This window comes from Emys orbicularis, chromosome 13 (assembly GCF_028017835.1).
Source record: "Emys orbicularis isolate rEmyOrb1 chromosome 13, rEmyOrb1.hap1, whole genome shotgun sequence".
Taxonomy (NCBI): domain Eukaryota; kingdom Metazoa; phylum Chordata; order Testudines; family Emydidae; genus Emys; species Emys orbicularis.
This window is the reverse complement of record NC_088695.1, coordinates 35,131,691-35,147,576: the sequence shown is the minus strand read 5'-3', so window position 1 is coordinate 35,147,576 and position 15,886 is coordinate 35,131,691. Positions and strand designations below refer to the sequence as shown.

The window sequence follows — 15,886 nt, the reverse complement described above, 5'->3', positions numbered from 1 at the left end:
CTGCACTGACAGGGAGAAAAAGTAGGTGGCCTAGAGCAGTGTTTTTCAACCTTTTTTTGGGCAAAGGCACACTTGTTTCATGAAAAAAATCACGAGGCACACCACCATTAGAAAATGTTAAAAAATTTAACTCTGTGCCTATATTGACTATATATAAAGTAATTCTCTTGAATAGGAATCAAATAAACACAAAGAAAGTATTTTATAATTACTTTATTATGAAATAGTAAGTAAACAGAAATATGAAAAATTATAAAATACTTTATTCAGTGCGCAACCTGGGCCTGTTTGGCTGAACACAAAGCTGATATTCTGAGCTATTTATAGTCCTTAACATCAGTGGTGGGATTCAAAAATTTTAGTAACCAGTTCCGACATTCAAGCATGGTTTAATATTTTTTTCCCACGGCACACCAGGCAACATCTCGCGGCACACTAGTGTGCCGCGGAACAGTGGTTGAAAAACACTGGCCTAGAGTTTCTTTTCTATGTCTTTGCTGAAGCACAGTAAAGTTAATTCCTAAATGAATACATATAAAGACTGGAGCTAGAGTGTATTCAAACTGCTCTCTGTTCACACTCCACTGCATACTCACTTGTTAACTCGGCCGATGGCCTCTGGGTCTGGAGGAGGGATGAAGAAGCAAGCAGCAGGAGCGGTCTTGGTCACCGCAGTGCTGCTCTGCACCACCCAGGTCTCTGGGTTGCTGTTGTCTTTCAGAGTGTACTTCTCACCTCGGCTGAGCTGCACCTGGAAGGATCAGAGAGAGGATTTGATTCCCTAGCTCCGACTCCCGAGCTGCATTTTCAGGGCTCCCGGGTAACAGAGGAGACTTTCCGAAGTCTCCTAACCAGACCAAACATGTTGCATTCATCGGGGATTTGTGGTCTGACTGTCCTCAAGATGCTCCTGTCTCATCTAGGAAACTCAGCTGCCCCACATTATCCCCTGGGAGACCAGTGTGGTTAGTTGGTGTGAAGATACACACGTCCATGACAGAGCAGATACCTGGGCACTGAGGTATGTATTCCTCATTGGAAATGCATCAGCAGGTGGGCCTATGTTTCCTGCCAGGTAGGAGGGTGGTTCAGGTTAGCAATTGGCTCATGATCCTCTGAATAGGCTCTCTACATTTAAAAAAGGATCATCAACTCTGGGGCTAAGAAGGGGAGCAGCAAACGAAGCCAACCCATGGCACAAGGAAGACAAAAGTTGCCAGTGTTGTCAATAGGCATTTCTCAATTGCTTTGATGGACCTGGGACAATGGGTATGTTTGGTTTTAAACTACAGGCCATTTTTTCCAATGAAGACAAACTAAGGGGAATGGTTCCTAGTGCCACAGTGAGGGGCACATTGGAAATTCAAAAGCACACAACCCTGGGAATACGTCCCAAAGAGGAATCCAATACCACTCCTCTCCAAAGGGTAAGAACATTCCCTTACGTCACCAGAGGCCCAGTCACAGAGGGTGTCCAGGGCAAGTGGTTGGGAGGGGCAGGTTCTGCGCAGTTTCAGAGGGCTGATCTCCGGGCTCCTCTTCTTCAGCTCAGTGATGCTTTTTTCGGCTTGTTTCACGGTCTTCTCCTCATTCTAAATAAAGAGAAGCAGCAGAGATTCCTACCAGGCCGGCACTTGGGTGAATAATGCAGCCTAGAGACAGCATGGCATCAAGAGTCTCATATTTGGGACCTAGAGGTGGTGGGTACTTGGGGTTATTCAATCGCAGAGCAGAAAGGCTGTGGGGAGAGAGCTGTACCAGAACAGATTCAGAAGCACAACAAGAGCTTCCACCTATTCGCCAAACCCATTTCTCTTTTGCTCCCTTCTTTGTTTTTCTCCTCTACTCTTTTTCCCGCTCTCCTTCAGCTCAGGCCAGTTCTATGCTTACAAGGGTGGCCTGGCCAAATTCCAGTGTGGGTGATTATATCCTGCCTCCTGAAATCTCCCTTTGGGGAATCAGCTGAAGAAATTACTCTTCTGAAAACGGGCGCAGAATGGCTGCCACATTCAGCCCTAGAAACGGCTGCATTTCAGTAGCAGGAGCAATCCGCGTACCCACTCTGCAAAGAGCCCTGGATGGTGTGGGGTTAGGGTGACCAGATGTCTCAATTTTATAGGGACAGTCCTGATATTTGGGGCGGCTTCTTATATAGGTGCCTATTACTCCCCATCCCCTGTCCTGATTTTTCACGCTTGCTATCTGGTCACTCTATATGTGGTGAAAGGCACTATACTCATGTAATGATATTATGATTAATAATTTGTCCCTTTTCTCCTCTCTCCCTCCCATTTTTTCTCTCCATTCTTCTCGCTCATCCTCTTGTTTTCAAACTCTCTCTCTCTCTCCTCACATACATTTTGCCCTGTAATGTACAAGGGGGGTATGCGTAGGGCTGGCCAGAAAAGAAGAATTCCATTTTGCAATAACTTTTGAGGTTTTAGAATTTGTTATTATTCTGCATTGGAAGAAACCTGAGACCTTAGGAAAGTGACCCCTAAATAGCCGAGGGGGGGGGGGCACTCCCTGGGGATGCGAGAGTCACAAGTTCAAGTCCCTGCACTGTTTTATTCAGGACTTGAACGTGGGTGAGTGTCCTGACCACTGGGTTATTGGCTATTCAGGGGGTGTTGTGCTCGCTCTCTGGTTTTGACCAGAAATTCCAGCCTGGACCTGAGAAACCTTGCCGAGGAACATTTCATTTAAATTGGTGTTTTCGTGAAAAGTTTTGAGTTTGACAAATTGGCATTTTCTGATAAAAAAAAAAAAAGTTCTGTAAAAAAATCAGCTCTAGTTATGAGGGCTTCTCATACCCCCACAGCAGCCCATTGTTCAGAAACTGGCCCATCTTCCCCCCTCTTATCCGACTGAACAGCGTCACATGGGATGGAAGGGATAGCAAAAAAGACAGGGCTGCTCACTGCCAGCTGGACAAGAATGACCCAAGGCAGGCAGGGCATGTTCAGTGAGCTCTCCATGGCCCTTCCTGTTAATGCACAGAGTCGTCTAAAGGCATCTTCACCCCCTTTTCTCATCCTCTGATGGGGATTCTGGTGCTTTCCTCCTATGGGGAGTCTCTCTACAAACTACCTACTGTCACAACCCCTCCACAAGGACCGCTTCCCACCAGGTCAGCCAGGGCGCTCTCTAGCACCCTAATGGCTTCAGTTCAGGGGCTGCATGAGAGTGACTGAGGGCAGAACGTTGCCCCAGGTATTTAACTCATTAATATACAGCCCATGACAATCCTTTTTTTGGAGAGTGGGGGGCTTTGCTCACAATTTATACTTGGCGATCCTCATTTGACGGTAATCCTAGAAAGGTGTCATAGCGTCCAGTCTGCGAGTGAGACACAAGACGCTGCTGGTCTGTATTAGCCCCCCCAGAGGTCCTCACCTCCAGCTGGTGCAGTAAATCAGACACCACTCCGGGACTGTCTTTGTTGAACTTGCTGTATTTTGTATCCAGGTCCAAGTTCAGCTTCTTCAGTGTCTGGCTCACAGCGTCAGCATCCTCCTGGAACTGAAGACACAAGCCAAAGGATGGTCAGAAGATCCATGAAGGCTGAGCATCAGCACCTCTGTACTCATTAAGTAAGTCCTACTGTCGATCCTCAAACCCGAGCCTAACCCATAACTCCATTTAACTTAATTAGGACAGCTAAATAACCCTGATCTGCTGACCTCGTCATCCTTGTTGAACATGCATCATCTCCTGAGGGCTGCTACACCAGCCAGAGTGACCCTGATTGATAGTGTTGCACCAGGTACCATGTCGTGAAGTTCCCTGCAAATCCGTGAATCTCTGGCGTGACCCTACAGGTGGCGTTGGGTCAAGGCGTGCACCCCTTCCTGCATCGATGGAGAGTTTGAGAGCATTGAGTGCTGGGCAGTTTTTGTCCATTGTGGTGACATGGCTGAAGAGCCTGCGCTGCCACTTTTGAACATAGTGAGCGACTGTGAGATCTTTGCGAGATCATGACGACATTTCATACAAAGTCAAGCCACTTTATGCTCAGGCTTCGGCACTGACAGCACATATGGAATCCCTCTAGCCACTCCAATTAACAATTCAAATTAATGACTTGTCCATTACTACCCTAACTCTAATCAACCTCTCCCCGATCACAGAAATATCGGGCCTACATATTACCCACCTTCAGTATAGTCTAATCAGCCACCTCCTTGTAATCCTAACTACCTGGCTCCATCAACAAAGCTTAAATCAACAGTGAAGACTCCTTTCCGAAGCCAAACCTACGGGTACGGATCCTTCAGCAGATACTAGTGGAGCACAGGTGGGCGGGACGCTAGGCACCTCTGTATTCACACCCTACACACCTCTGCAATGATATTTGCACAAAATATGCCTTGTGAGGTATCTCTAAAAACTAACAACACACAGTCAATAATATCATTGTGAAATGTACGTGCCAATGCTGCATGTGGAATTATGGCCACTCACTGATATTTTGCTTTTAAGACTGTGACTAAAAGCTGTTTAAACCAGGCATGTCCGGGGGGTGTGGGGGTTAGATAAATTGGTTTTCTCAAGGCAAAGGAAAGAGGCCAACACCTCAAACCAGGTGTGGCCAAATTCAACGGGCTATTCATTTTTTTTTAATCAAAGCTTGCAGGAGAACATTTACATTGTAAAATTGCAGCCGAAAACATCACATTGGAACACACCAGGGGACACTGTAATCAAAATGGAATTGTCCCCCCGCCCCAGGAGACTGAATCAATTTGAGTCTTGAAACAAAGGCAGATTTTGAGCTATAAGGACAGACAAAGATTTTGGATTATCCTTCGCCTGAGGAGATGAGGCGCCGTGGACTCTGTGGGGATCCTGGCTAAAAAGCTAGCCAGCTATTACTGGAAAAAGAAGACTGGTGAATAAACTACCTTGAGCAAAGTCTGTATGTTGTTAAGCTGGGTCTTTGCCTTAGAAAGCACATTTTTAGCTATTGTTTGTTCCCTTTCTAGCTTTGCTCCTTATACTTGGTATCACTTAAAGTAACCTATGACTTTTGTTTAATAAACTTATTTTACATTTACTACAAACCAGTTGAGTGCTGTGTTGGAAAGGAAGGGTGTATTGACTTCACTTAACTTAATAAACTGTAATGTGCTGACTCTTTAAAAGACCAGCGAACTTAATTTCTTCTGTGAGTGCACAGTGACAGGGGCTGTGCATTGCAGAGAAATATCCCTGATGAGCTCGGGGGCTGGACTTCCCCAATTGTTGCCTGCTAGGCACAGGCTCGAGGGGTGCTCTGGGGCTGGAGTGCCTACAGGGAAAAAAAAAATAGTGGGTGCTCAGCACCCACTCATCAGCTGTTTGGCAGGTCTCGCTGATCAGCTCCTCCCCCACCCCCAGCGCCTCCCACCCGCTGCCGATCAGCTGTTCGGCAGCGGGCAGGAGGTGCTGGAGGGGGAAGGAGAGGAGTGGGGGTGGGAAGAGGTGGAGTGAGGGCAAGGTGGGGGAGAGGCCTCGGAGGAGGGGTGGAGCGAGGGCGGGGCAGAATGGGGGTGGGGCCTGGGGGCGGAGCAGGGGTGGGGCACCCCTGGAGAAAGCTGAAAGTCGGTGCCTGTGCTGCTAGGCGAGGTTTGGGCAGGGAGAGTTTGAGGAGTTGGCTGGTGAGGCAGACAGGCTGGTGTGGAAGGGGGCTGATCTCCAGCAAATCTCTCTTGCTGAGGCAGAGAGGTAACACAGTGGCTCACACCTCTGCATATCCTCAGCAGCGCATTCCAGTGGGATGTCAAACTTTGACCCAGACCAGATGGAAGCCAGGGCTCCCCATACTTTCCCATCATCCAGCAGACTCACGGCATGACTTGGAGTCCAGGGCCAATGGGGGCTGAGCCTGCTTGCCCCTGGGGCGGAGTGTGATCCCCACCAGATGACAAATTTTGCACCCACCCTTGCAAAAAGTTCCCTGTGGCAAGTCTGTGTTTCCTCTGCTGGACTCATTTTACCTTCTTGTAGCTCTCCATGCTCTTCAGCTGACTCTCCTGGCAGATGCAGAGGTTGAGGAAATTCTGCCACTCGTTCCTCAAGGCTTCCTGGTGAGCCTGCAGTGGGACAGAAGCAGTTCTAACATGTGTCTTTCTAGTCTTAACTCCCCCAACTCGTGTGTTTCCTCTCTGCATCTCCTCAAGTCCCAGAGATCACAGCAGCAGCTAGCAACTGCTGCTGAGCCCTAAGAGAGACGGCAGGGAAAGAACATTCAGAACCATAGCATGATCCTGCAAGAGACAGTGAACATCCACCTTACATTTTTAGGCCCCCGTTTCTAAAAGGGCCTCAACTCTGACTCCGGTATTGTGGATGCAGATTTGCACCCATATTTAATTGCAGGTGCATAACCGTATCTGCAGCACTGAGATCATCTCTGAAAAAATACGGCCCTTCAAATGAGCGTCATCTCTAGTGCTTGAGGGCATTGCTTCTCTCAGGACTGGTTGAAGGCTGCGAGCATCAGATTTATATGATTTCCAATGGGATGCAAGCAGTGTGTATTGCTCTCAGATTCCCGTTGGTTTGGAACAGTCTGTCAATACTCTCAGCCCTGGAGGAGATGCTGTGATGCAAGTGCTGAATGATACACATGGAGGGAGGAAAAGGGATTTCCATGAGGGGAAGATGGCAGCTCTAATGGAAGGGTGATAGGTCAAGAGGACCTTGTGACCCCACTTCAACCAGTCTAGCAACTCTTGTTTCCCTGATTCATGGAGCAGGGAAAGGACTTCCTCTTCTCTTATGGCCTTGATTGGGTTCAGATGGGGGAGGCTGAAACCCAGATTCGGTTACCTGGTATCCACACCATAGAAAATAAGGCCTTTTCACCTTTTCAAGATGGACTTGTTTTTTACAGACTGTCTCTCTTATGCAGAAAAACTCAACCCTTAGATTGCAGCAGATCCAGCTTTTATAACGAGACTCTTCCAGGAGACAGCCAGAACTGTGTTCTCAGTCGCACAGCCACAGGAAAAACCTGCTCCATAAGAAACAAAACCAACCCCCAGACCATACCATACTGGTGCAACAGGTCTGTTCCCTTCCCTTGCTCTGGAAGGGAGCAGCTGCTGAGACAGCATTCATGACTGAAGGCTGACTATCCCCGATTTAGCCTTTTAAACAGATTGACTTTCTGCTGCGTTTGATCTTTCAGAGTGCTGGAAAACGTAGGGCCCAATGCAGCCAGGAGAATTTTTGGGGCCCCAAATCAGCAGTGGTGGTGCAATTTACACAGCAAATGTGAGCTGGTCAGAGAGCATGTGTGTGTGGAAGTGGCACTGAAGGGTGACTTGCACTGACTGGTTATTCAGTGGGAGTGCAATACTGGTGTAACTGACATGCTGAGGAGACAGACAGAAGGTGTGTAGCAGGTAGAGTGACAGATAGAAGGGGTGGATAATAAAGCAGCTCCTCACATGATTTAACTCATGCTAACAGGGCTAAAATCAGCCCTGGTGTAAGCAGGTGCAGCTCCCTTTGACTTCACGGCAAGTTAAATCAACTTGGTACCCTGTAGGGATCAAATTCAGACCCTTGTGTAAGCAAGGGTAACTCCCACTGAAAACAATGGGGGCTGAGCCTGCTTACCCCGGGGGCAAATTTGATCCTGACAAGCTGGTGTAAGTTACATTCACTTTGCACACAGGTTAGTTCCCTTCATCAAGTGCTCACTTGAAAGGGCCTCAACAAGCAGGAATCTGATCTAGGGTCTGTCTATACAGCAACAATGGTGCATGGGCTAGCCTCCCTGAGCTAGCCTGAATTCAGCTAGCATGGGTAACAATAGCAGTGAGGACAGCGCAGCGTGGGCTTCAGAGCAGGCTAGCGAGCCGAACTCGTACCCAGACTCTTTGCTGGGCTTATACTACCCAGGCTGAAGCTGCAGTAGCTGGATTCAGGCTAGCTCAGGCTGGCTAGCCCGTGCACAGCTTTTGTTGTGTAGACAGACCTTTGTCTGGGGCAGGGAGAACATGCTCTGCAAAATCAGCTCTTCCTTCAGTGGGTCTTGTATCAAAGGGACTCTCTCTGAAATACCTAGCTCCTTGGTGCATGACTTTGGAGCCAGTGTCCTGGAGGCCAGCTTGGTATGGCAGGGTGGGGGAAGGAAAGCAGGCTCCAACCTGGGTCCCCTACCTGTATGGGCTCCACAGCTGGGTGCTTCAGTTCAATCATCCTGTCTCCGTCATCCTGGAGCTGGTTCACATACTCCTCCTGGTTAAGCAGCTCATTAGTCTTGAAGTTCTGCGGGAGAAGCAAAGGGATATAAATGCCTGGGTCACAGTCAGGCTGCCCGAGTCAGCGTGGCAGAGAAATGGCAGCCAGGGTGCGAAATAGCGGTCACCTGGCTCACATGAAAGCACAAGCATGCAGGGGAAAGAGAAGAACAAGCGATGTGTAAAAGCCGTCAGGAGGCTGGAGACAGCCACGCCTGGGGCTGGCTGAGACAAAGCAGAGGCATGTTTGTCCTAAGTACATTTTCATTCCCAGGTTCTCTGACGTGGTGTTGCTTTTGGGTTAGTAGCTAATTAGCTGGAGAGGTCAGCTAGAGAGAGTCCTCCTCCAACCTGAAATGAGGAGGATTTTGCTAAATAGAGACACGCCGTCTCCTGGACGCAGAGAGGCCTGCAGAGCATTTACCTCGTACTCCCGGCGCATGCCTGGCAGGTCAGCCATTTGGTCGCTCCAGTCCTGCTTCAGGATTTTGTTCTGCTGGTCCGTGAGGTAACCCAGCTCCTTGGTGCAGCCTTGCAGGTGGTTGTACAGACTGCCCAGGCTCTGCCCTCGCCAGATGGAGGCTTTCTGCCAATTCATATCAAAGAGAGGAGACGTCAGCATCTGGACTGAGAAGGGTCCAGTCCCTTCCCCCCTTGGTTATTGTTCATCTGTTAACAGATCCCCAGAGGCCTTTTCAAACATCTGCCCCTCCCCAGTTCTTATCTGATGTAATTTTCATTCCCTCTTCCCTCATTCTTTTCAAACAGGATGTTTTTGTCAAACCAGAATCTGAAGCCATGTTGACGCCTCAGGGGAGGCTGAGAAATGTTCCCACCGTGGGGTATATTTGCCCTGTTTGTCCTTCCTTGGTTTTAACTAGGGAGGACAGTTGCAAATTCCGCTCCCCCAGCTGCTTATTCCCCATTTGGGCTCCTAATCAGAGACAGGCTTATGCTGCAAACTTTGGATCTGGATTTTGAACACCCCAAGGTCTAGGGGTGTTTGGATCCGGGGGTTTGGTCCTCCAGATTCCCAAACCATACCCATAATCCCCTGCTTGTGGCAATTTAATCCTCTCCAGAGAAATGGATTGTGGGGTCACAAACAAGACAACGGGCTTGATTCTCCTCATGTGCACTGGCCTAGTGCATCTGAATCCAATGACGCCGCTCTTGATTTGCCCCAGAGAGAGGGGAAAATCAGGGCCTGTGATGTTAAGAAGCTACACAAAGTGGCTTCTGCCCCCAGGCTCTGCTGCATTCCCTCCCTGCCCATGGGAAGTGGGTCACTGACATGGCACTGACCCACCCACCACTTGGAATATCCAGAGAACCAGCCCAAGCCGATTCCCCTAACGCTGACACAAAGCAACACATCTTGCAAGGCACATCACACTGAGCAAGACTCTTACCAGCAAGTCCTTGTACTGGCTCTTTAAATCCGCTGCATTCTGTGGTGTTATCCAGCACCCGTCAAAGGAAGAGGGAAAACAGTGCAGTCAGTAAATGTGTGGGTTTGATAAACATTTGCACATGCATTTGCAAACTGCTCAAAAACTGTCCCAGAGCCATTGTGCAGAGTACACAGACTGGCTTCCAGCTGAGGCAGCTTTCTTGCTGCTTCCGCCAAATGAAAACCTCCTTCTAGCTCTCCTTGTAGAGCTGTTCCAGGCCTACTCTCGGCCGCGTTATCTGCTGTTCAGGACAAATGGAGCAAACCCAGATGCTACATGGATCATGCCACTGTCTGGGTCAATCCGCTTCAGCGTTTGGCTACCGGTTAGCAGATGCTGACCATCAGCACTTCTACTCCACTTTATAGGCCTTAATTAAACCTTGTCTCAGCAGGGTACTGTTATTCATACTTCACTAATGGGGAAGCTGAGGCATGAAGTGATTTGCTCAAAGTCACACAGACAGGCATTTCTGGCTCCCAGGCCTGTGCTCAAAACAACAGACCGCACCCCTCTCTCACAAAATACAGTAATGCTGGTTACCTCCCCAGCAAATGTGTCCTATGATCCTGCACACAGTTACCAGGACCCATTGCTTCCATAGGAATCTCTGGTAATGGAGCGGTGTTATCTCTCAACCAGGGGTGCCTATTCATGGGCTCACAGGGCTCAGAAGAGACAACAAAGGCCAAAAAGTTGACTGAAGAGAGGCTTGAACTTCTGAAGGCCAACAATAAACAAAGCTTCAAAAAAAAAAAAAAAATCCCTCTTCATCGTGACATTCAACACATGATGGCCCCTTGACAATTCAAATAATCTGGAGCAATATTTTGGTGAGACCCACTCCAGGTTCCAGGCAAGGATTTTGAACCAGACTGGCCCCAAAAAATCCACCCCAGGTTTTGCACTAGGCCCAGCAGGGCTGTGGGAGAGTAGTCAGTGCCATACACTAACTTGTGCAGTAAAGACATGATCAATAGCCCTGTGCGCGGCCGTGAATGCAAGAATGAAGTGTACCACGTGTTAGCGTGGTACAGAATGGAGCCGACAATGACAATGGAGACGGCGGATCCCTGGGATTCCCACCAGGACTGGGCGTAGGGCTCCCAGCGTCATGAGTGGAGATGGGATAGGAGATGGAGGGAGGGTACCTTACCAGGCTCTGGAGGTTCTTGATCTGGAGGCCGTAGGCTTCTATCTCTTTCTGGAGGATGTTGTGCTCTGCTATTTGCTTCTCCAGCTCTGGCACGGTGGGGCCATATTGTCCCGCGCTGACTTGCTTCTGCACACAAACGAGCCGTGTGGTGAGCGTGTGTTTTCTCTATGGGACAGAACGCATCCCTCCCTAATTTCCTACTGCCAGAGGCTAGTGCAAAAGGTTCCATTGGGAACTTTCCACTGCAGTTTGGTGCTGGGAATAGGAAACTGGCCAGTACCCTCACTCCTCCCTTCAAATGGGAAGAGAACATATGGCCAATTTCTAAGCATGTCTGGTTACTTTTATCCCTTTCAACTATTTGTCCACATGCATAGAGGGCAAAGAGAAGATATTCATGCCCCGTTGCCCAACAGTGGGTGGGTCAACACAGCAGTTAAAAACCCACAGCTGGCCTGTGCCAGCTGACTCTGGCGCGTGGGGCTTGGGCTAAGGGGCTGTTTAGCTGCAGCGTAGCTATTCTGGCTCAGGCTGGAGCCTGCAAGGTGGGAGGGTCCCAGAGCTTGGGCTGGAGCCCGAACCCCAGTGTCTACACCGCAGTTAAACAGCCCCTTCGCCCAAACCCCTTAGCCCAAGTCAACTGGCACGAACCAGCCGCGGATGTCCAATTGCAGTGTAGACATACCCAAAGAGACAGGAACTGGTTCTTCTGGGCTATGCAGGGCTTTGGAGCTGTGCTCCGGCTCTGCTCCAGCTCCAGGCAAAAACCTGCAGCTCCACTGCTCCGGAGCCGCTCCACGCTTCAGCTCCGGGCTCCGCTCCAAAGCCCTGGGGCTATGAACCTGAACGGATATGGTTGTGCTTCATCCTACAAACAGGGCTTGGGGGTGATGAAAGGCGAGTGCCATCTGCTACTAGGACATTTTCAAATTAGTCTAAGTTAACTCAAGCGCGTGTGCTACACACACCCAGACGTCGCAATATAGCAAAGGCCACAATATGCACCGAGGGCATCACGCACATGCTAGTTATAGAGGCAGCCTGTTTACCCCACTAACAGGATCAGCACGGTAAATCACCAATGAATACTCATCAGAATGGAAAAATATCTCCCAGCACATGGGATGTTAGAAAAAACCACCAATACCATTCCCCACCCCCAGAGGGAGTCAGACTTGACAGCTATGGCTAATCTGAAGGGAGAGGGCAGCGGTTGGTAGGTGTGTATAGAATCTCAGACACGTTAACGGCCTTGTTTTGCTTGCTGATATACGAGTGCTGGCACTGATGTTCCCAGAGCATGCTTCTGCCGCAAAAAGCAGCTGGAACTGCTGCTTTTACCTGCTTCTGGTCTAGAATTTTGGCCCAGTCCAGCTTGGAGCCCCCTTCAGGAACGTTACATTTTTCATAGAGGTCTCGATATTCGGCACATTGGTGTGTCACACGGTCATGGAGCTGCTTGATGCTGTACGTGAGGGAGGGAGGAAAGAGATGCACATCTCATTGCCAATTCTCTGTGGTGACTACAACCGAATGCAGGGCAAAATCCTGGCCCCACGGGACTCAAAGGGAGTTTTGTGGAGCCAGGATTTCCCCCAGAGAACCCAGCATGTTCTGCTTTCCCCTCTTGATCTGCCAACCACCCTTGTGGCGTGTGGCACATGCCGAGATGCTCTCTGGCTAGGGGGTTTCTCTCCTGAGCTAAGCCCGAGGGGGGCATGGGAATGGAGCACAGGCACTGATGCTTGCGCAGAGCTCAGTAGGGGCACTTTATTCCCTCCCGAGAGGGAAAATTAAATCACTCCGAAATGTAAGGAGTAAAGAGTATTTTTCCTTTCAGATGTTCATTCTAGAGAGGGGAGAGGGCGACGGGGAGAGGAAAGCAATAAAAATTATTATTCACATAAGCGATGGTGCTTCAAGCTGTTTTGCTGCTATACTATATAGCTTTAACCCACGGTGCTCTTTGCCAGGGCTCAGCTCTGTGCTGCAGTAGGGAAACAGCTCTCCCACTGGCTGTATTGGTTTTTTTGGGGGAAGCAGGGTAGCTATGTCTACACTGCACTTTCGTTGGTGTGGACAGCGCTGTGTCAGTGGGAGACACTCTCTCCCACCGACAAAGCCACTGCCCCTCATTGGGGGTGGTTTTATTTTGTCGGTGAGAGCTCTCCCGCCAAACGAGTGCGGCTACACTGCGTACCTTACCGCGGCACTGCTGTAGCGGCACAACTGTAAGATAGTCAGTGTAGACATAGCCTTAGTGGCCAGTGCACTTGTCTGGAACTCAGGAGACCTGGTTTCTATTCCTGGCTCTGCCACTGACTTTTCAGGGTAACTTTTGGCAAGTCACTTTGCCTCCCTGTGCCTCCCCTTGTAAAATGGAGATAATGATCCTTCACAAAGTGCTTGGAGAACTATGAATGAACAGTGCTATGAGGTATTACTACTAACACAATATGGTATGCCAGGTGGTCATTTTTCAGCTTTGTAGCTGGTTTGCTGTATGTCTGGATACTGGAGGCTCAGAAATGTTCCCTTTTAGATGCTATTTGTTCACATACACTCACATTTGCACATGCAATTACCGCAGTAGCAGTGTGTTCACATGGCCCGTTTGTGCGCACACAGGGAGATTCGGATGTCTAAATACCTGTGTCCCTGCACACAACATAGGTGTGGCTATCAGGTGGCACTTTTGGGAATGTGCCTCATGATATTTTATGTTTTGTTCCACCAACGTTTAATCGAAACCTGTTGCATTGGAGAACAACAAGAACCTTCAGGTACCGCATGAGACAGCAACAATGCTTGGAGCTTATACAAAACTTTCCATGTTCAAAGACCTTCATAAACATTTACTATTCAGTCCTTGCAAAATCCCGCGGGGGTGGGGGGAGAGGTATTATTCACAGTTTATCAATGGGGAAACTAAGGCAGAGAGGATAAGTGACCAAAGTCACAGAGTCACATAAGGGCTTTGGGGCAGGGACTGTCCTTTTGGTTCTGAGTTTGTACAGCGCCTAGCACAGTGGGATCCTGGTCAGTGACTGGAGTTCTCAGGTGCTACTGCAATAGAAATAATAAATCTTAATAATTGTCAGAGGTAGGACTGGACCCTGACTGCTTTGCTCAGCTCACTAAGTCACTCAATTAAGAATACTTCAGACTCCCGGTCATCCCTGCCTTGTGCCCAGCCAGAGGAGAGCAGCGTGAGACATGCATTCTCCACTCACTCTTTTTCTATTTCGATGGCTTGGGGATGCTTCAACCTCTTTGCTTTATCCACATCCAGGAAGAGGTCCTTCAGCAGGGTCTCGGCTTCCTTCAGGTTTTTCGCGTTCTCCTGCTGGAACTCGAAAGCCTTGTTCTTCTGGTAGTTACTTATGTCCTGTCATCCAAAAAGAACAGCCACAAAGCCCCCCACAGGCCAGATCCCAGGATTAGTTTGCAATCGAGAGATCTAGGTCAGAACATACATTGATATAAAGGTGTAATCTCTCCGAACGCCTGGTTTTCACAGGCTCACCTAGTGAGTCTACCCTATCATCTAGGTCCCTCTTATCTGTAAGTGATCCAGGCTCAAGTCATCCATGAAGGCATTGCCTAGATGCCATGACTGATGCATAATGCAAGCACCTGCACAACTGTCATTGGTACTGCATTTTGTGGCATCTCGCTGGCTCGCTACACATGGCCAAATGCTGATGTCCTTACTTCCCCACCAGCACCTTTGTCTCATGCCCACATTGCCACCCCCTGCTCTTTGCCCAGCAGTTACCTGCTTGAGCTTGGACTGTGTTTCCAGAATGTCCTTTTCCACCTGGTCGGCATTCTTCTGCATGCGGGAGACGAGCATGGCCAGGTCATTGGCCGAGGACCTGAAGGGAAGTAGAAACAAGCAGATGGATAAAAGCAAACCACCCTCGCAGAGGTGGGTCTCACTCACTACCTGGAGCCCTTCTAAACAGCCACATGGATGTTGGTTCATCAGGCCCGTTACCATCTGGTTCTCGCAGGCGCCAGGAAACTGAGGTCTACAAGGCAGCAAAGGGGAGCGGTCCATGCAGTCCCAGGTTTAGTTCAACATTGCGCACGAACCGTCTTGTTCCATTTTCCTCCTCCGCTGTCTCTTTTGAGTGCTTTTTGCACACAAAGTGCTGCTGGTGTGTTTTACAGCAGCTCTTGGTGCGGTGAGATTCAGACTCTCGGAATCGGAGAGTTAACAATGCCATAAATTCGCTCTGCTGGGACAAGCAAGGCCCCTGCCATTTCCCTGGATTCTTGCTAGGGCAGTTGCAATCTCCTACACGTCACGTCACCAGCTGTGGTAATGCCACCTTTTGGATCCTTGTGCACGATTCGCCACTGCATCACTCCAGCTGATGGAACCCAGCTGTTTTCAGTGCAGTTCCACCGGTGTATAACTGGAGTCATGCAGTAGTGAACCTGGTCCCTTGTGTCTATAGCCAGACCTCCCTGCTGGGCTTCCTTCAGATTGTCGCTCATGATAAGCAGATTTCACTGCCGTCCGATTTCCATTTATTACTTTCACGTTCCCTATCCCATAACATTTAATGTGAAATCCCTGGGAATGCATTCAGGCATTGTTGCCTTTGCATTATACAGCGCCCTCACATGGTACTGTATGGTACCCATCCAGGCAGAGCTGGCTCTGCTGCCCTTGGCAAGCCAATAAATACCTGTCCCTCCCAGCCCTGCAGCCATCCACAGTTACTGAATATTTTGCTGCTTCTGATAGTTTCTGCCCTAGGTGAACACCTGCTTCACCTCCAGGGTAGAGATGGTGCCACCGACAGGCAGAGAGCTGCACCGTGAATACGCAGATATGCACTTACAGAAACATACAAGATTCACGTGTCAGACATACAAACACAAGCTTTGTTCAGAGACACACATGCATCTTTGTGCACTTATGTACTACTAGCTGTACACACACAGGGCCAAAATTGGCAGTGATGCGAATGGTCAATTATATGTCAGCTTACTGGTCAGAAAATAGGACTCCAGTACCATAAGCAGCA

General features: G+C 49.2%; 1 protein-coding gene across 1 annotated transcript in view; it reads right to left on the bottom strand.

Annotated features, from left to right (window-relative positions):
• EVPL (envoplakin) overlaps positions 1-14,700 on the bottom strand; it is a 30,032-nt gene extending 15,332 nt beyond the window's left edge. Inside the window, exons 1-11 of the mRNA XM_065415856.1 lie at positions 14,623-14,700; positions 14,078-14,232; positions 12,186-12,309; positions 10,845-10,970; positions 9,647-9,685; positions 8,659-8,820; positions 8,155-8,262; positions 5,979-6,074; positions 3,397-3,522; positions 1,446-1,592; positions 597-751 (exon numbers count right to left, since the gene is read on the bottom strand). Coding sequence (XP_065271928.1) covers positions 597-751; positions 1,446-1,592; positions 3,397-3,522; positions 5,979-6,074; positions 8,155-8,262; positions 8,659-8,820; positions 9,647-9,685; positions 10,845-10,970; positions 12,186-12,309; positions 14,078-14,232; positions 14,623-14,700 — 1,316 coding nt within the window. The remainder of the gene's footprint in view (positions 1-596; positions 752-1,445; positions 1,593-3,396; positions 3,523-5,978; positions 6,075-8,154; positions 8,263-8,658; positions 8,821-9,646; positions 9,686-10,844; positions 10,971-12,185; positions 12,310-14,077; positions 14,233-14,622) is intronic.
• Positions 14,701-15,886: the final 1,186 nt, after the last annotated feature.